Raw genomic sequence first — 20006 nt, 5'->3', positions numbered from 1 at the left:
TATTCATTCAACATATAAAATTGCGAGGAATGCCACTTAATTCATCCAAAAACAGTAACAAGTCATCACGCAATTGTCCAATACATTAAATTCATCCCATAAAATTACAAACTTGTGAACTAATGGAAAAGATCTCCATCACAACATATCAACAATCAAAAATTTTGTTTCTAGACTAACATTGTTCATCACGTTATCTCCCTACACTAACACTAGAATAAAATTCTTAATTTTAACTCACTCTACACATTGTAAACCCCGTGCAACATGTCAAGTGCTATCCTGAGTTGGAATGCAGGGATTTTGGATGGCGTAATTACATCCAAAGGAAGGCAGGCGGACAACAACTCAATCACTTTGAAGGTGAAAATACTACAGTCCTCCTATGCAATACAACAATTCAACAAGTTTTAGAAACAATTAAATAATTTAACTCAATAACAAATCAATGAAATTTTAACTAACCCATTTCTGTTGTTGTGGGGACCTTGGACTTACATTGATCGGCCAAGGTCCCTTCTTCACCTTTCTTGATAGGCTAAGGAGGACATTTGGCAAGACATGAGTGATGGGAGCCAATTTTGTAGTCGTTTGCCGCGTGTGGATGGTCGTCTTCATTAAGTCGTACATAGATATTCTTCCATCTTTAAGATTCAAGTCTATTGCCACCCAATGATGATCAAGGTTGAGAGACATGTACACCTTATCCACATCCTCCACCTATGATGCACCTAACTTCACCCCATTCCCTTTCACTGTTTTGTACAGAACCGACTCAAACTATTTGGACACGACCCCTTTCCACTCAATTCAGCATTCCTTTCATCGTAGCTTCATTGTTAGAAGAACTATCCACAAAGTGTAAAATAAATATAAAAAAAAAAAAAACATATGCAACACTTCATCAAATCGAAAACACACTTAACATCACAATTGCCAAACTTTTCAAGCCAAAAACACACTTAACCAATCTGTTATGTTGGTGGTCACCATTTTCTTAATCCTTTGAGCCTCGTGCTCATGCTTCCGCAGGAGATAAGACTGCAAGTGAATGTGTTGCAATATACAAAATTTAATTCACCTATCACACCAACACAATCACAACACATTTATATCACTACGTAACACATAGGGTTTAGTCACCTACGTCTGTTAACCAATCTTACTGGTTTAGAAGTCGACTTCAAAAATCAATGTGTCCAACCTTCATGAATTCCAACTAGGCAATCGGACTAACAATGTAAACAAAAAATTATCCCCATCATTGTATTCATTTCATCAATACATAAAATCAAAACGTTAATGAGTAACTTCTTGTCTTTCTCCTTTAACTTATTCAAGTGATGGAAATATTGCATCACCTCAACCACACATTTTGCATCCATGGATTTAATTAACACTTCTCTGCACAACATCTTTCTTGGGAATTTTTTGGCTCTTTATGACTTCAAAGATCAAATGGTATGGCGAACCACTTTCATCTTCTAATTATGCCTTATTTTGGTTCTCACAGACTTTGACGTTGCCCTTGTGCACAGAACCTTCATCTTGGTTCCCACATGTTGGCCCTCGGGTATGTATATCACCATCTCATTGTCATCATTTGACCTCTTGACATCTTCATACTCCTATGGTGTCTGTTCTCCAACCAAACCATCTTCATGCATACATTTAAAGAACTGGCCTAATCAACAGTCCATACAAACTCATTACCTTCTTCCTCTATAGCTCATATTACCTCATTCCCTCTTGATCCCTCACCTTCCTCTTCCTTCTTTTGCCTTTATCCCTTAATTCCTCCTTATGATTCCTCTCTTCATCCACTGGTTTTTCTTCCTCTCATGCCAAACCATTTTTTTTCATCTTTATCTTCTTCTTCTTCCACAATAGTTTGTACATTACCATGAATTTGACTACCCTCATCTTCTTCTTTTTCTTCCTCTTTATCTCATTCCTTTTCTTTTGCGTCTTTATCTTTTCCCTCTTCATCTTCTTTTTCTCCCTCTTCTTCAACTTGTTCTCCCACATCTTTTTTTCCTTTTTCTTCTTCCTCGGTATTCTCCTCCACATGTTTTTCCTTCACTACCCTCCTTACTTCCTCCACCACCTTCGACAACTCTTCCATTGTGCTTCAACAAATTATTTAACACTTCTCTGCACAACATCGTTCTTGGGCTGACTGACATGAATTTTTTGGCACTTTGTGACTTCAAAAGATCAAATGGTATGGCGAACCACTTTCATCTTCTTTCTCTACCCCATTTTGGTTCACACAGACTTTGACGTTGCCCTTATGCACAGGACCTTTGTCTTGGTTCCCACATGCTGGCCCTTAAGTATGTATATCACCACCTCATTGTCATCATCTGAACTCTTGACATCTTTATACTCCTATGGTGCCTGTTCTCCAACCAAACCATCTTCGTGCATACATTTAAGGAACTGGCCTAATCAACAGTCCATACAAACTCATTACCTTCTTCCTTTATAGCTCATATTACCTTGTTCCCTTTTGATCCCTCACCTTCCCCTTCATTCTTTTGCCTTCATCCCTTAATTCTTCCTCATGATTCCCCTCTTCACCCACTAGTTTTTCTTCCTCTCATGCCAAACCATTTTTTTCATCTTTATCTTCTTCTTCTTCCACAATAGTTTGTACATTACCACGAATTTGACTACCCTCATCTTCTTCTTTTTCCTCATCTTTATCTCATTCCTTTTCTTTTCCCTCTTTATCTTCTTCTTCTCCCTCTTCTTCATCTTCTTCTTCCTCTTCAACTTGTTCTCCCACATCTTTTTTTCCTTCTTCTTCTTCCTCAGTATTCTCCTCCACATGTTTTTCCTTCACTACCCTCCTTACTTCCTTCACCACCTTTAACAACTTTTCCACTGTGATTCAACAAATTATGTTTGATATCTCCTTCTTATGGGTCAACCGTGCAAATGACACCTTCAACTCCTTCAACTATATTTTTAACTCACTAACAACATTTTTGTGTCCGAAGTCAGGTTCTCAAGAATCACAACATTCGCATCATCCCCCCACATATAATATTCTTTGTTCCTCTCTGCTTCAGTCGAAACAATTTCTCTAATCCCCACATCCTGCCATTTAAAGCAACATATAATAAATACATTCCTCATACATACAATATTCATAAACATTCACTTTCATTCATAAACTTCAAAAGTTTTGCAATACAGTTATACCTGTCAGCTCTTAGGTTATATACAATTGTAGTTGCTCATGGATTGGCTACTTCTTCGTTGTCTTCCACCACAAAATTCTCGGTGTAGCTACCGGATCTACCATCTTGCAGTAATGTAGGGGCTTCTCAAGTTAGGAAATTATTTCGTATGTCCACACCTGCACGCATTCCTCAATAAATGAATACTCAATCACATTAATAAAGACAATATTACCAATAAAATCAACACATATTACCTAAAAAGATTGCGAACATCCTTTGCAACCCCATACAGACAGTTGCGCACTCTTTGTTCCCTTAACTTTTTCTTCTTCTTCCTCTTCATTTCCCTTAACATCCCCCTTAACTCCACCTCTATCTCTCCTTGAGGCAACAAACGAGAAGCTGTCATGAAGTTGTTCTAAGGAGATGGAACCTTATGCAAAGCTATTAAACCTAGCCATATCTTCCATGAGGTCGAGGTAGTATAGATTCACAACAACATTGTTCTTTGCCACTATTAACACAGCCTCGGCAAAGTATACCAAACCTAACTTGAAGGCAGTGTCCATGTTTTTACACTCTTTAAACGCCCTTTCAAGCTTCCCACAAGTCACGGATATTTTTTTTGGTGACTTTCTTAGCCTTGGCTTTACTTTTCCCTTTTTATTTCCTCCCCTTCCTACTTTCACCTACCAACCTTAATTTTTGGGGAACCGGCTCAATTCACAGCCTATTCATACGTCAGCCTCTCTAGGTCTTTAACCCCTTGATTTGCCACTCTACGAAGTGACAACTCATGGACCAATTCATCCTTACCCTGATGGTGGCCAAATATAATGCCCTAATGGCACCAAGACTTCTCCCTAATCAATCCTGACACATAAGGGGCTTGAGATAGGTTGTTAACCCTTCCCCTATATGTTTCTTCTTCTCTGGTTGCTAGTTTAACACCCTAGGTTGCCATATCTTGTACACATAACAATACACACACATCAACAATAAACAACACATAACCTAACAACAACCTGTCACCAAAGCTTCATAGCTACAACATTTACTGTAAACAGAGCATAATTACTTAAGCAATTTCAAGTCCTGTCATAAAATTAACAATAATTTAGATACAAAAATCAATCTCTACCACTATAAAATTAACAATAATTCAGATACAAAAATCAATCTCTACTCAAAACTACAACTCTACCAAAACAACAGATAACGACTCAACCTCTACACAACTGGTCAACATAGCTTCAATGCTTCACAACCCACCCAAATTTCTAAAAAATTTCACATATATCCACAAATTCCAGCTAATTACATCAACGAACATGCATAGTTAACCTTACACCTAACTTAATTTATACTACTTAACAGAAATAACAAAATTAAATTCTAGGGTTCCATTTTCAAAACTCACTAAATTTGAAATTCACTGGTGGAATTAAATATGACATCAGTTATCGCAGAAGCACTCTAAACCCAACTCGAATGAAGCGATAAACACGTCCTTTTTGTGAAACCAACTGCACAGCCTTCAACCAAAGTTCCCTAATTTTCTTCATTATTGTCTAGATTCTGTAAGGCTGGACAACACAAGCATAGACCAACTATAACTAGGTTTGGAATGGAAAGCAAGTTTTCGAATGAGAAGGATGTTTTTTACAGCAATAATGTATAAGCAAACATGGGAGAGGTGTTTTTGGACAAAGACAAGACTTACTAAAGACGGTAAGTGTTGATGTTAGGAGGGGAATAGTTTAAATCCCGAGAAATTTTGAATTCATGTCGGGTACCATTTGAATTAATTGACGGGTTATTTATGACTCGGTTTCACCCTAAACTCATTATGATGGATTCGTTTTTAACTGTTTAATTTTTATCCAACGATCCACGTTCCGTCCACACGCAAGATCCGCAAAGATGCGTCCGCACCTTAGAAACGACGTTAAGTCATTTCCCGCTTCCATTGTGTTTCATCTTTATCTCGCTCCTTGCACAAAAAGGGGCTTGTAGAGTAGGATGCGAAAGAAACCCATGCAAATACTTGGGCCTGGGCCTAATAAAGCAATCACGTTCTTGTCAGTCGCCACCTCCAAACGAAAAACAAAACCGTCTCTTTATTCCTCAAGGCCCAGCCCACTCAGTAAACGAAAACACGCGCCGCAAGCACAAAATAGCAGAGAGAGAGAGAGAGAGAGAGAGAGAGAGCGAGAACGCAACGGCGGCCCAGATTTATAGAGGACTGTGTTTAGTGTGAACCGATTCTTTTCCCTTGGCGGTGTCAACAACTAGCGGGACCGCACACAACCACACAACACAGATCCGTTTCCCTTCCCTTCCCATCCCAACCTCTTCCCCCTCTCTCTCTCTCTCTCTCTCTCTCTCTCTCTCTCTCTCTCTCTCTCTCCAGCGGTGTCCGCTACTAATTTCACCGGGTAACTTTTTAGCTTAACTTACATTTTTACTTGAATTTTTTTTTTCTTTCTGAAAAATTAGGTTTCTGAGAAAAGAGCATCATGCTTTAGGCCTTGTTGTTGTTCTTCTTCTTCTTCTTCTCCAATTTTGATCATTGTTGGAGAAGTTGCCTGAACTCACTGAGTTTCGGTGGCGAAGAAGTGAGCTCAGCTGCGGATAAGTTGAAGTAGTTTTCTTTTCTTTGTACGGCGTTTCTTGGCAACCAAACAGAGGTTAAGAGTTAAGAGCTGGAAAGAATGCTTCTTGTTTTGCTTGTCTCTTTTAGTTTTTGTTTGTTAAAAAATGGGTTTGTTTGAGGATGCTGGTTCAACCTTAAAAAATATAGTAGCTGGACATAAGTATTTACGAATTGATGTAATTAATTGCAAGCGTTTAGGCATTACTGCTGAGTTTTGTGTTATTAATTTCAGCATTAAGACCATTTTTTTCCGTGAATATTTTTAACGTTAACATTTATTTATTTATTTATTTTTATTCTCTAATAAGTAGTTGTCTCTAACAATGTTGTCTTTAAGTACGACCCTGTATCTATTTTTTAGTACAACGATATACTTTACGCTCAGGGGAGGGGAGGGGGATTTGGGCTAAGCCACATAATGGGCAACCTAATTTGGTCCATTCACAAGATTCGAACCTAAGACCTTTCAGTTACAAGTGAAGAGGAATACCACCAAACCTTAGTAGTATAGTACTTAGTGGCAATACGAACCTGTATCTTAACTGTTAAATTTAGATATAGGCAAGATGCATTTCATATGTACACTCTTGGCGAGATTTGTGGTGCTGAGTAAGTTCACACTAGAAAATTTAGGACAATGGATCAAAGGCTACGATAGAATAGGTTGTGTAATCTTTACTACAAATACAAGATTTTCAGTGGAATTCTCGTTCTCATGATCTGTGTGGACGGTGTTGCATTGAGTGGCTAGTTTTATGTTCTGCAAAACTCTTTCATCACTACTTATTTCCTTTCAATCTTATAATCATTTTCCTCCTGCTTGCAGGTGTCTGGTGTCATTCAATGCAACAGCATCGAGAGTGTTTGTATGGTTGGAAATCATACTTGCACTGTCATTTTGGGGTGAGGCATGTTGTATGTTAAAGATTTTATATTTGTTAAATATGATCAGATAGCAGAGTGGAAAGAGTTGTTGGTCAGTTATTATCCTGATTAGTTATTTGAATAGCATTACTACCCTTTCTCTTGGGATTGAGTCCTTGGAAAAATACAACCAATTTCTTCACAGAGTATCAAACAGACAGAGTTACTGATATTTATCTGTGCATATTATTATCAACGTAATATGGCCGATACTGCACAACTGGATATTCCTCCAGAATCTGATAGCAGTCATGCAACAAAATGCCAAGCAGAAGGTACGTCAGGACAGATGCATGAAATTGGTTCTGAAAGTCAATGTAGTGAACCAACCCAACAAAACATTGGGTGCGCCATTGTCCAGAATGAGCTACGGGAAATCTGCAATGCTGGTGAACAATCACAGTCATTATCTAAAAATGTGACTGAGAATTCTCATCTTGAACAATTGGGACTGCCTTCTGAAGACGTGAGCAAGAGTAGTCAAAGTGGAGCTGAAAATGTTTTCGCAAAACAGGGATATCAATCCATTTCTGGATATAAACAAGATGAATCGTTTCAAACCACAGCTGCAGTGTTTCCTTGTACTATGAAGGACCAACTGCAATCATTTTCTGGAAACGTGAGCGAGAATTCTGTTATTGATCAAATGGAAATGCCTTGTGAAGATCTGGGAGTGAATAGTCCGACCCATAAAAGTTCATGCTCTGGACAATTGCCATTGGAACAGAAAAATGATTGTGGTTTTGGAACTTCATCTAGTGAACTAGCTGAAGAAAAGCATCCTTCTGCCTCAGATCATGTACAAAATGATCAGTTACAAGCAATTATTCAAGTACCCATCTGTGGTAGCAATGAACACTTGCAGTCATCTAGTGAAAATGTGAACAGGACTTCTCTTAACAAACAAGCAGGACTGCCTCCTGAAGATCTGTCAAAGACTTGTCAGACTGACAAAGTTTCATGCTGTAACCAGACTACATTACAGGAGATCAATGAATTTGGGTGTGGAAGCGTACACGGTGAACCAGAAACACAAAAATATCAGCTTGACTCTGTACCTGCTCATAATAATGAAGTTACAACTACTGAAGCAGCACCCAGCTCTATTGTTTTTGAACAATCAAGGCCTTGTATTGAAGCTATGACCCAGGATTCTCCTACTGGACATTTGGAACTACCCCTTGAAGATGCAAGCAAGAGTCCTCCTATTGATAAAGAAATGGAACCACTTCCAGCAGATGTGACCCAAAATTCTAGTCTTGAAAAGACGGAAAAGCCATCTAAGAATGCACCGAAGGAAAAGCAAAATCCAAAATCAAGAAAGAAGAAATATGTGTCAAAATCTTCCATTGGCAGTGACAGAGTTCTGCGCTCAAAGACAGGGGAGAAGACTAAAAATCCTAAATTAAGTAATGATGTTTCAACTCTTGAATCAAGTAATAGTGTTGCAAATCCAAGTAATGTTGAAGGCAAAAGAAGGAAGAGGAGAAAGAAGAGACAACGGAATAAAGTCATAGATGATGAATTTTCAAGAGTCAGGAAACATCTGAGATATTTGCTGAACCGGATAAGCTATGAGAAATCTCTGATTGATGCTTACTCCGGTGAAGGTTGGAAAGGATCCAGGTGCATAAGTTGTCTTTATTTATAATATGCTAGAGGATTTAGATATTTTTGTTTCAGAAAGATCTTGATTTTTTAATACTTGAGGTCTTCTGGTATATGGTTTTTTTGTCAGCAATTTGGTCATGTTTAATTTTCTACTTTTTATGTTGAGTAGTATCTTGGGCTTTGGCTTCTGAGTTCTGATTGCTTTTGTAATTTTGCAGCCTAGAAAAACTGAAGCCAGAGAAGGAGCTTCAAAGAGCGACTTCTGAAATACTTCGACGCAAGTTGAAGATAAGAGATCTATTTCAACGTCTCGATTCGCTATGTTCTGAAGGAATGTTTCCAGAATCTTTATTTGATTCCGAAGGACAGATTGACAGTGAGGATGTAGGAGAATTCTTTAATTTTAAGTTGTTCCACTTGTTAAGAAAATTATATTTCTCTCCTTTGACATGATTTGTCGTCTGATTTAATTTTCCTCTGGCATGAGTCACATGACAATACTGTTATGTTTTTCTATTTGTGCTTTTTACATACGCGTTCTGATTTCTGATTCTTTTCTGTTTCGCGCATAAAAGTAACAGTGTATTAAAACTTATATCATTGGGCAGATATTCTGTGCAAAATGTGGATCCAAGGACGTTTCTCTTCAGAATGATATTATACTCTGTGATGGTGCTTGTGACCGTGGGTTCCACCAGTTCTGTTTAGAACCATCACTATTAAGTGAAGACAGTAATGTCCAAAGCACTCCCTTGTTTTTTTTTTTTTTTTTACTTATTATTGCTTAGTTGCTCAATTATTCATTTGGCTTGCAGTTCCACCCGACGACGAGGGTTGGCTATGCCCTGGATGTGACTGCAAGGTTGATTGCTTTGATTTGCTTAATGAGTCTCAAGGAACAGATCTTTCTGTTGCCGACAGCTGGGAGGTCAGGTCAAAAGCTGTTGTGTGTGTGTGTGTGGGTTTTTTTTTTTGCTTAAACACTCTGATCTCTTATCGCACTCCTATTTCATCTGCAGAAGGTATTTCCTGAAGCGGCTGCTGCAGCATCAGGACTTAATCAGGAGCACACCCATGGACTTCCATCAGATGATTCTGATGATAATGATTATGACCCTGATGGTCCAGAAACAGATGATGAAGTTCAGGGAGAAGAATCAAGTTCTGATGATGAATCTAAATATGCATCTGCATCTGATGGACTAGAGACTCCAAAAAATAATGACGAGCAGTACTTTGGACTTCCTTCTGACGATTCAGAGGATGATGACTATAATCCTGATGCTCCGGAAGTCACCGACGAACTTAAGAAGGAAAGTTTAAGTTCTGATTTTACATCTGACTCTGAGGATCTTGGAGCTTCTCTTGACGACAATAATATGTCTGCCGAAGATGTTGAAAGTCCCAAGTCAATGTCATTGGACAAAAGTGGGCCTCTTAGAGGCTCCGGCAAACAAAGTTCTAGACATGGGCAAAAGAAACAACCTTTAAAAGATGAGTTATTATCTTTATTAGAGTCAGGTCCTGGCCAAGGTGGTGCAGCTCCTGTTTCTGGGAAGAGGCACATAGAAAGGTTGAACTACAAAAAGCTGCATGACGTGAGTGTCTTTTCTAAGTGTATCATGGTTCTATGATCATACCACCTGCACTTGTTGCCTTCTATAATATCGTAGTATGGTATTTATTTCAACTCCACAAGTTTCCCAGCATGCTTGGTTGTTTTGAATTAGAGAATATGATTCTTTTCTCCCTTAGACGTGGTAATAATTGATACCTTAGGCCTCACAACTTTGATTGTTAAAACTGTGTCCTATCATTCTTGAGTGTCCTGCTGTTGTGGTGGTACTATAGATAAATGCATCACGTAGTCACCTATCTTAGTAGTTCCCTTAGACGTAGTAATAATGGGTACTCTAGACCTCACAACTTTGATCGTTAAAACCTGTCCATTCTATCATTTGTGAGTGTCCTGCTGTTGTAGCAGTACCGTAGATAAATGCATCATTACCTGTACACCTGCCTTATTAGTTGTAAACTGATTTAGGATAAAAACAATCTTTGACTTGAATGAATTTGACGATCATTGGGACTGGGCTATTCTTTCTTGGAGAGACCTGAAAAACACTAGTTTGTAGCTCGTCTGTGAATATTGGGAATTCCTCATATTGTACTTTTTGGAAGCACTGCAATTCGTCTCCTCTGATCCTTGTTTATCCCCACAAACATAGTATCTTTCTTTCTTTTTTAAGAAAACAGTTCTGCTTCAACTTGTAACTTATAGTTATTTGAACCAAATATTAATTTCTTTCTGCACAAGGAATGCAAATCCATGATAACTAAATTCTTGACCACCCTCACCTGGTTTCTTTTCTTCCTTTCTAACTTCAAGATTTGGTTGTGGTGTAGTAGGTGTTGCAAAACTACACGTGCGTCTGAAAATTTTGACTCTTGTAATAATGACTGGTAGTGCTCAGTGCTTCAGAATCAATGGCCCTTTACCTTGAAAAATTAAATAATAAGTAACTGAAATGTATTATGCAGTATGAATAAGTTATAATTTATTCTATGTGTTTCATTCCCTTGTTAGTTACACTTTCTTATCTCATAAAGTTTGTACCGTGCTTGAAGATCAACTGTTTATCCCAGTCACTAGTTTGCTTATGTTTGCTCTGTTTACCCTGATTTCTATAGGAGACATATGGAAATGTTCGTACTGATTCAAGTGATGATGAAGAGTGGAATGATACTGCTGGACCGAGGAAAAGGAAGAAAGTTACTACACAAGCTCCTACGATGTCACCAAATAGAGACTCGTCAAACGTTAAGAATGTAATGATCACCAACAATATAAAACATGATCTAGATGAGAATGAGAATACTCCTAAAAGAACTCCTCGCGGAAATAAACATACTCCTAAGAGAGCTCATCGAAAGTCAAAGGTTGAAGATACAAGTAATTTGTCGAACAAATCACAAAAAGGCTCTACTCAGTCCGCTCCAACTAGTGAGAAAGGTGGATCGTCACGATCAACATATAGAAAACTCGGGGAAGCTGCAACTCAGGTATTATGGTCCGAGTTTTTTCTACTCTTTCTAGCATATGAAGTTGAAACTTGTTCTTCTCTTATTCCCCTTTCATATATTATACCATCTTATCCTTTGTTTCTTGACAGTGTCGCTTACTTTAAGCCTTAAGGTGTAGAGTATCCCTATGAGCTTAGATTTTAGGTTCTAACTCTAAAGATTTGCGTTACTACTTCGAAGTCGAGAGTTAAAAACTAAAATGTAGCAGAACTTTTAACTTTAAACCTAAATTCTAGGTGAGAAGCTCTCTCTTAGTGAATAAAAAAGAATATCATAATGGTTTTCTTTTTTTTTTTTTTGCCAAAATCATAAAGGTTATTTGAAATGATTGTTAACTGTTATTTCAGCGACTATCCAAATCGTTCAAGGAAAACCACTATCCAGACCGATCTATGAAGGAAAGTCTAGCCCAAGAACTAGGAATAATGGCTAAGCAGGTCAGACCCCCTTTTATCTTGGCATCAGTATTACAGTTTCCCTTATTTTTATAAATGTCCTTACAGATATCATAATTTATTTATCCTGGTCTATTATTGCAGGTAAGCAAATGGTTTGAAAACGCTCGCCACTGTTGGAAAGTGAGTGTGGATAAGAGTGCTGCCGGAAATGGCACTCCCTTGCCTCAAACAAATGGAAAGCAACTTGAACAAGGTGATACACCTATTGGAGATTCTGATCGGGGTGGAGCTCAAAACAAGGAATTACCCAGGACAGATGATCGTAAACGAAAGGCTATGACTCCAAACAATAGAAAGAGAAAGCGTAAATCAGATGATCCTGATCCAGAAAACAAGACACCAGAAACTAATAGGAAAGGTACCGGAGTTATGACTAGACAAAGGAAATCAATTGCTTGATTCAAATTTTGCTCCTCAAGGAGAATAATTTTAACCATTTACCCCTTGCAAGAGAGATCTCTTGTGGGGCGAGAAAATCTGGCAAAATCCTGAAGGATTAATCCAAGAAGTGCACCAATGTTTCGTGTATCTTGGTGATGAGCTTGGGTTGTTTCCTGTTTCAGGTGAGTCGGAAGAAATTGCACCCCTCACAGATGCTCTATAGTATACTTCTGTACAACGAGTTGGTCAATTTTAATTACTGAATGTTGTTCTTGCTATCAAACAGCTCCTGTTCTTACCGATCTTCCATTTTTCTGATGCTGTCTAGTCCTGTGCTAGAAATTCACTCTTGTCACAGTATGACTCCTGAAAGACAATTGAGTGTTTGTACACAACCGTGTAATATGCGGCAAAGGTTCTGTGTGTAGTGCGTTTAGATATTGGTCGTTGGATCTAAACCAACGGACCAGATGGCAATGAGGGTTAGCTTACGATCGGATTGGAAACCCCCCAAAACTGTTGAATTGTGGTGGTGGTGGTGGCTGAATTGCAGTGACGATTGTTTCAATGGTGGCGGTGGTGTCTTGAATGGTTGTGGCAGTAGAGATTGGAGATGGAAGCGATGTCTTCAATGCCCAATGCTTTGATTGGAGCCTTAATACTTGTGGTTAGGGTGGGCGCGGTTTGGTTTGGTGTGGTTTTGAGTGAAACCAAAACCGAAACCGAAATTTTTTGCAGTTTGGTTCGGTGCGGTTTCGAACGGTTTCAGTTTGGTTTTTAAGAAAAAAATGTACAATTTGCAATTTAACATATCAATAAGCATTTCCCAATAGCAATAGGAAAAAGACATTTGTTATGTAAACAATTAGCATGTTGCATGTAATTGTGATGTTAAAACATGTTTGTGCAACAAAAGGGTGTCCCTTACAATGTTTATCATAAAACAAGTTGAATAAATTTGAATTCATTAAATGTGAGTGAAACTTTCATACTAGAATATGTGATATCATGCTTCAAATGAGTGGACGTCATTAGATCATTGTTCGACTCTTGATAACAAGATTAGTTCACCCTTGTACATATATGTGTGTGTTGTGATGGTATAAAATAATAAAGGTCCTTCAAGTTAATGAACGAAAGAAAGTGATAAATGATAATATTCTAGTGTGGTTGAGTCCATACTAAGTGTATAGATTCTAACAAACAACTAATTAAAACATGAAATCTAATATGAACATTTAATTAAATATTTATTAATATAAGCAGTGCGGTTCGGTTTCGGTGCGGTTTTCAAAGGCCAAAACCCAAACCAAACCGTTTTCTATGTTGCGGTTTGGTTTCAAAACCGAAACCATTTCAAAATCGTAAAACCAAACCTTTCGGTACGGTTTGATTTGGTTCGTGTTTCAGTTTTGGTTTTCAGTTCTGAGTGCCCATCCTTACTTGTGGTTTAGGGTTTCAGTCTTAAAGATTTTGGTGACCAGAACCAAATCCTTTATTCTGTCATCTCTACATAATTTTTTTAATTCCAATTAAGTAGACACGCCATTAAAAAATGTCAATACTAAGACACATGTTTAACAAAAGCTCCACGCAAACTTGTGTCGTAAATACAATCAAGCTTGACGAACGTGGTAAATTTGGATTTCAGAGGATTTTAATGGATCTTTTTAAGTGACATATTTCAAAGGATTTTAATAAACTCTTCAAATCTATATAGATTTTGGTAGGTTTATATGGATTTTTATTATAGATTTTTTTTTTTTATGAATTTGTATGAATTTCTATGGATTTATAGTTGATTTCTACAACGTAAATTGACACACCCCGACCCAGAAAGTCCACTTGGACCCTGAATCGAGCTCATCTCTCGAGTCGATGGTCAACGGAAGTCAAAGTCCTTGCCTCTAGGGTAATTTTGTAAATTCACGCTTTTAAAATAAAATAAAAACGTAAAATTTGGAACGGGTTGTCACATAAATGATATAAAATTTTGACACAAAAAGTAGAAATTCAAATAAATTACCTACAACAAAAACACTTCGTAAAAAGCTCAAGGTCGTTTAAAATCTTTTAAAATCCTAACTAACTACAAGCTGATTCTAAAATTTTTTTAAATCCTCTAAAATCGTAATTTGATTACACCTCGGTACGAGTATCAAACTATAACAAATACATATAATTCTCGTTATATATGTAAGTCGAGCCTGACACTTTTATAGGAGTCAAACATAAGAAAAGAAATCCAGACTGTCAAAACTCAAGAGCGGGAAACAACGATTTCGAAATGGAAAAGTACCGCCATTCTATTCCTTTGTCTTCCCCAAAAGCTTGATAATCCTGCTGGCTGGCAAAAAAGGGGAAGAAAAACCAGACCCTCTCTGTAATTCTCAAATTTCAATCATGGACGACAGCGCCACCACCAACAGCAACCGCTCGTCTATTAAGCGATCCTCCTCCACGTCTCCGTCCCTGCAGATTCCTGCTCCCAAGAGGCGAGTCGTCCTGGGCGAACTCACCAACTTGCCGATTCAGGACTCGGATCGGAAGAAACCCAAGAGGAACTGGGTTAAGAGGAAGAGTAACATGATGAAGAAAGAAGAGGAGGAGGTCCATGAGACGGAGATTGTTTCGAGCTCTGTCGACCAAAGCAAGTCTGAGTGCTCGTCTTCTATATATCAGCATCTTCACTCCTTGGAGGTATATCATTTGAAACTTTTGGGTTTCTGATTTATGCTTGTTGGTATTGATCTTCCGGTAAAGAGTTGAATTTGATGATTGGGTTTGTGGGTTTTGATTTGCATAATGTTCAGAGAGTCGGGTTTTTGTTGTTGTTGTTATTTGAATCTGGAGTGAGTTATGGAATCTAATCCCCATGATTAGATTGGTTTATTTCTTGAAGATATGGTCAGGTTTAAATTTCTTTTTATGTGGGTTTAAGCTTTTCTTTTTGTTTCGTAAATTCGACTTCTGATCTGTAAATTTTCCTTTTGGTAAGTTCTTCACATTGTTTGGTTTCCATCATAATGTTAAGAATTTTGATTTGTTGTTGACATTTGATTGGGAAGTCACCTTTTGGACTTCGATTCAGATTCATAAAACCAAGTGGTAGTTTTGTTTGGTTTACGTTTATGATTAATAATAGTTCTATGGTCCATTTAATTTATTGAGAAGCTGTAGTACCCGTTTTTGCACCATCAAGCCGTTGTATGCAAGGAAAATCAATAGGATTAATGATAACTATCTTAGTTATCGTATCATGATTTTATCGGGATTTAATCGAATATTAATGGGGTATGTGCTATTAACAGAAGCTTAGCTCAAATAAGACAGTTCTTTTTTAAATTTTACTATTACTAGGTCGAGGGGAAGAGTTCGAAATTATTACAATAATTTAGTGAACGGGAGTTTTGAACCCAGGTCGCATGGGTAGAAACGCAACACCCTATACACTAGGATATTGAACCACATACCAAATAAGACACAGTTAAGGTAGTGTGAATTTTTACTTCTCCAATTTAACAATGAAACCCCCATAATTCCACTTATTTTGTCTCTACCTTCATTTTTGCATTAGCAAACACACATGTATTCTGTAGATAGATCGGAAATGGTATCTAAGTTAATGGCTGACACCGGTAGTGTGTGGTTCAGATGGAGGCAAACAAGAGGCCGTCACCTAGTTACATGGGTAGGGTGCAAAATGATATTTCACCAAAAATGCGAGGAATTCTGGTGGATTGGTTGGTGGAGGTTGCAGAGGAATACAAGCTTGTTACAGACACCCTTTATCTCACTGTATCGTATCTTGACAGATACCTTTCTTCATATGCTGTCAGCAGGAGCAAGCTACAGCTTCTTGGTGTTTCTTGCATGATTGTTGCCTCGTACGAACTTGCATACCTTATGCTAGCTTTGTTCCAACTTTAAAAGTTGTCCGGACATTCTTGAAATGGTAACTTGAATATGGTTTTGTGATGCAGAAAATATGAAGAGATTTGTCCTCCACATGTTGAGGACTTCTGCTATGTAACCGATAATACCTACATCGTGGAAGAGGTGACCAATTTGAGTGTCTGCGTTAGTGTATTTCTATTTCTCAGCTTTTTAAACTAAATGTTGAATTTGGAATTACCATTTAGGTGTTGGAAATGGAGAGGGATGTGGTCAAATTTTTGAACTCTGACACCGGACCTCCTACAACAAAGAATTTCCTCAGGCAAGATAATCTTTTGAAATAGTATTTTGGTCATCTTGTTTGTCTTCGTTGTTTCTGCTTCTCTTTTCATTGGACCGATGCGATTGATGTCTGACAACTGTTACTAATGCAATGGATTTCCAGACTCTTCACCAAAGCTGCCCAGGACAATTACAACGTAGGGCTACCATTTTCTACTGTTCTGATGCTGATTTATACTCTCTTCTTTCTTTGTCTCTGATTCTGTTATTTTTCTGCCTTTACAGTCTGCTGGTGTGTTCGAATACTTGAGTTGCTATCTTTCGGAGCTAAGTTTGTTAGACTACAGCTGTGTCCAGTTCCTACCATCAGTTGTTGCTGCATCAGCTATTTTCCTTTCGAGGTTCACGATCCAACCTGATGTGCATCCTTGGGTAAGAACTAATGCAGCGGATAACGTACAGTAATTAACCTGAGATTTGACATTCCAAAGCCAGTAGTCAGTAGAGCTAGTTTTATCAGTTAAGAGAGTATTTGATACAGTTTAAGAAGGTAGTGATAACCTTGAAAGTTATAAAAATTAGGAGTAAATTGTACAAAATTCATAAGTACAGTGAGTGAGGGAAGAGAATTACATGCAGAACACAGGCATAGCACTTGGGAAACTAGTTATCACTGTAAAGTTGGAAATTAGAATCTTGTCACTCGAGGAAGATTGATGGCTGATTTTTAGAAATATTGAAATGATTTTAGACCACGAATTTACTTGTATATTCTGCAGAGCTTGGCGTTGCAGTCCTATACCGGTTATAGACCATCCGACTTGAGAATGTGTGTCCTTGCCATTCATGACTTGCAGTTGAACAGAAAACCAAGCTCTTTGCGAGCAATAAGAGAAAAATACGCCAGGCCACAGGTAATGTAGTTTTACCTTCTCATGGTTTCGGTATCTTGCGAATTTGGTGATTTATGGATTTAACTTTTCAAAAAAGCTTTGGTTTCTGTGGGTAGCTGGAACCGTATAAGCTCGAAATTTATAGGACTTGTGCTTTCTGCTTTCCAGAAATGTTTTATCTGATCATGATGAGTCCACTGTTTTTCGACAGAATAAAAGCGTGGCCAAACTGTCTTCGCCCTCGGAAATTCCTGGAGCTTACTTTGAGGCCATCTACCCATGAACCGTTCAAGTTTTCCACACAAACACATTTCCTAGGAGCAAGCTGAAGGAACATATTACCTCAGGTTTGGAGCAACTCTGGAGATTATGCTGAATATAATTTTTTTATTTTTTCTTCAGAAAAACACAATGTTTGTTCTCTGGACCCAAATATCTGTAAATTTACATGGACGTGGAATAAGGGATTGCATTTTTGTTGAAGCACAAACCTTAACTAGTCAAACTACAAATACGTTAATTGAGAAATTATTTTAGAAGAAAGGAACACGAAATCGATGTTTTGAAAACTTCACATGAGATTAAGACTTCATATTTTTCATTCTTTTAATGATTTTAACATCAGTAATTATTTATGCCTAATTTTTCTTTCGAAAATACTTGAGTTATTTAAGCTATTACCCTATGTTATTTACGCCCTTCTAATGTACTTGTGGATCTGACAACCCTGCTTGCGATTCCCCAAATACCTACTTGGTTTACTAATGTACGCAAAGTATTTTGGTTTTTTATTGTACGCGGTGTATTTTTGAAACCATACTACCCAATGACGGAGGAAACCCTACGATCCAATTTCATAGGAGCCTTTTCTTTCTTCGCAAATACCTGCTTGTGATTCCTCAGGAAACCTTACTAGCCATAAGGGGTGGTAAAAAATATCGAAAATTCCAAACCGAATTGAAAAAATCCCGAAATCGAACAAAAAAAAAAAAAAATTTCGATACCTAATCCCGAATTGATCTTGAAATTTTGGTACGAGAATCGGTCTCACATTTTTATTCGTTCAGTAATCCCAAACCAAACCGAAATAAAAAAAATATATATAATATATAATTTTAAGGATAAATTACACAGAACTACCTCAACTATTGATCCTTAACAGTTTCATACCTCATTTTTAAAAAGTTTCAATGTCATACTTTATCTTCGAATTTGTTACAATGTCATTACCTTCTGTCAGTTGTTTGTCAATTCCTCTGTTAAATGCTGATATGGTTTGAGGCGGGGCCCACTTTCTATTAAAAAATTAATAAAATATTATTAAAAACAAAAAAAAAATCATCTAATATTTTTTAAATATTAAAATAATAATTAATTATTAAAAAAAAAAAAAAAAAAAAACCCTCAATTCGTGTACCCCCGTCCCCCCTCCTCTCTTCTCCCCCATCTTCATCTTCTTCCCCCAACCTCATTACCTGCAACCCAAAAAAAGAAGAAAAAAAGAAGCAAAAAAAAAAAAAAAAAAAAAAAAAACCTAGTTCGTCTTCCCCTCACACCCGCAACCACCCTCTTCCCTCCTCTACACACCCCACTCCTTAAATCCACACCCATTCCTCCCATTTTCTTTGCACCCAGGTTCTCCACCTGCAAAATTAGCCTGGCAAATGGGGTTTCCCGATTCCACCTCACGAACACGGTGATGGCGGCGGCGTAGACGGGATCTAGGGGTTTTTTTTTTTTTTTTGGGGTTGCAGGTAAGGGGTCGGGGGAAGACAAATTGACGGGTGAGGGGAAGATGAATTGCCGGTTTTTATTTTTTGGGTTGCAGGGGGAGATGAAGATGGAGGAGGAGGAGGAGGAGACGAACTGAACGGTTTTTTTTTTTTTTTTGGGTTGCAGGGTGGGGGGGTCAGGGGAAGAAGATGAAGATAGGGGGAGGAGAGGAGGAGGAGGAGCAGGGGGATGAACTGAAGGTTTTTTTTTTTTTTTTAATTTTATATAATTAATTATTATTTTAATATTTAAAATTTAAAAAATATTAAAAAATATTTTAATTAATTATTATTTTAATATTTAAAAAATATTAAATGATTTTTTTTTAATAATTTTTTTAATAGAAAGTGGGTCTCACCTCAAGCCACATCAGCATTTAACAGAGGAATTGACAGACAACTGATGGAAGGTATGATATTGCAACAAATTCGAAGATAAGGTATGACATGGAAACTTTTTAAAGACGAGGTATGAAACTGTTAATGACCAAGTAGTTGAGGTAACTCTGTGTAATTTACCCTAATTTTAAATATATATTTGGAATTGTAACAGCCGTGGGATTTGGTTGAGATTTAATCTCAACCGTTGGATTCAATTAAAACCCTCACTCAATCACTCTCTCTCGACCTCACCTCACCTTACTCTCTTATCCTTGCCGATATCTCTCAATCTCTCTCCTCCTCCTTATTTTCCGTTTTCAAATCCGACTACGTCACACAAGTGACTCACCTCTTTCTCTCTCTTGATCTCCTTGATCTCTCTCTCTCTCTCTCAACTTCTCATCCCTCACTGAAAAACACGTTGTAAGAATGATAGCAGCTCAAGTGATAGCATCGTCGATCCTCACCAAGAGTTT

At 37.7% G+C, this 20006-nt stretch overlaps 2 protein-coding genes across 6 annotated transcripts; both read left to right on the top strand.

The window, feature by feature from the left end:
• The first annotated feature begins 5411 nt into the window (after positions 1 to 5411).
• LOC103942701 (homeobox protein HAT3.1) lies at positions 5412 to 12605 on the top strand. 5 transcript variants are annotated; one of them, XM_048570788.1, is made up of 11 exons: positions 5412 to 5629; positions 5720 to 5881; positions 6674 to 6750; positions 6892 to 8397; positions 8601 to 8766; positions 8991 to 9114; positions 9198 to 9310; positions 9402 to 9980; positions 11074 to 11445; positions 11814 to 11903; positions 12006 to 12605. In XM_048570788.1, the coding sequence occupies exons 3-11, from the start codon at positions 6716 to 6718 to the stop codon at positions 12321 to 12323; spliced, it is 3303 nt and encodes a 1100-aa protein (XP_048426745.1). In that variant the 5' UTR covers positions 5412 to 5629; positions 5720 to 5881; positions 6674 to 6715; the 3' UTR covers positions 12324 to 12605. The 5 variants fall into 5 exon arrangements, with proteins under 5 accessions (XP_048426745.1, XP_048426743.1, XP_048426747.1 ...); XM_048570786.1 differs by lacking the exon at positions 5720 to 5881; XM_048570790.1 differs by having other exon boundaries at positions 6674 to 8397.
• A 1932-nt stretch (positions 12606 to 14537) lies between these two features.
• On the top strand, positions 14538 to 17860 carry LOC103938576 (cyclin-A3-1-like). Its single transcript, XM_009348592.3, has 8 exons — positions 14538 to 15005; positions 15960 to 16192; positions 16289 to 16364; positions 16448 to 16524; positions 16648 to 16681; positions 16770 to 16916; positions 17264 to 17398; positions 17589 to 17860. The coding sequence occupies exons 1-8, from the start codon at positions 14709 to 14711 to the stop codon at positions 17658 to 17660; spliced, it is 1071 nt and encodes a 356-aa protein (XP_009346867.2). The 5' UTR covers positions 14538 to 14708; the 3' UTR covers positions 17661 to 17860.
• Positions 17861 to 20006: the final 2146 nt, after the last annotated feature.

Source organism: the organism of the source record quoted next, unplaced genomic scaffold (assembly GCF_019419815.1).
Source record: "Pyrus x bretschneideri cultivar Hongxiangsu unplaced genomic scaffold, Pyrus_bretschneideri_v1 Contig55, whole genome shotgun sequence".
Lineage (NCBI taxonomy): Eukaryota > Viridiplantae > Streptophyta > Magnoliopsida > Rosales > Rosaceae > Pyrus > Pyrus x bretschneideri.
This window is presented reverse-complemented; position numbering and strand designations above follow the sequence as displayed.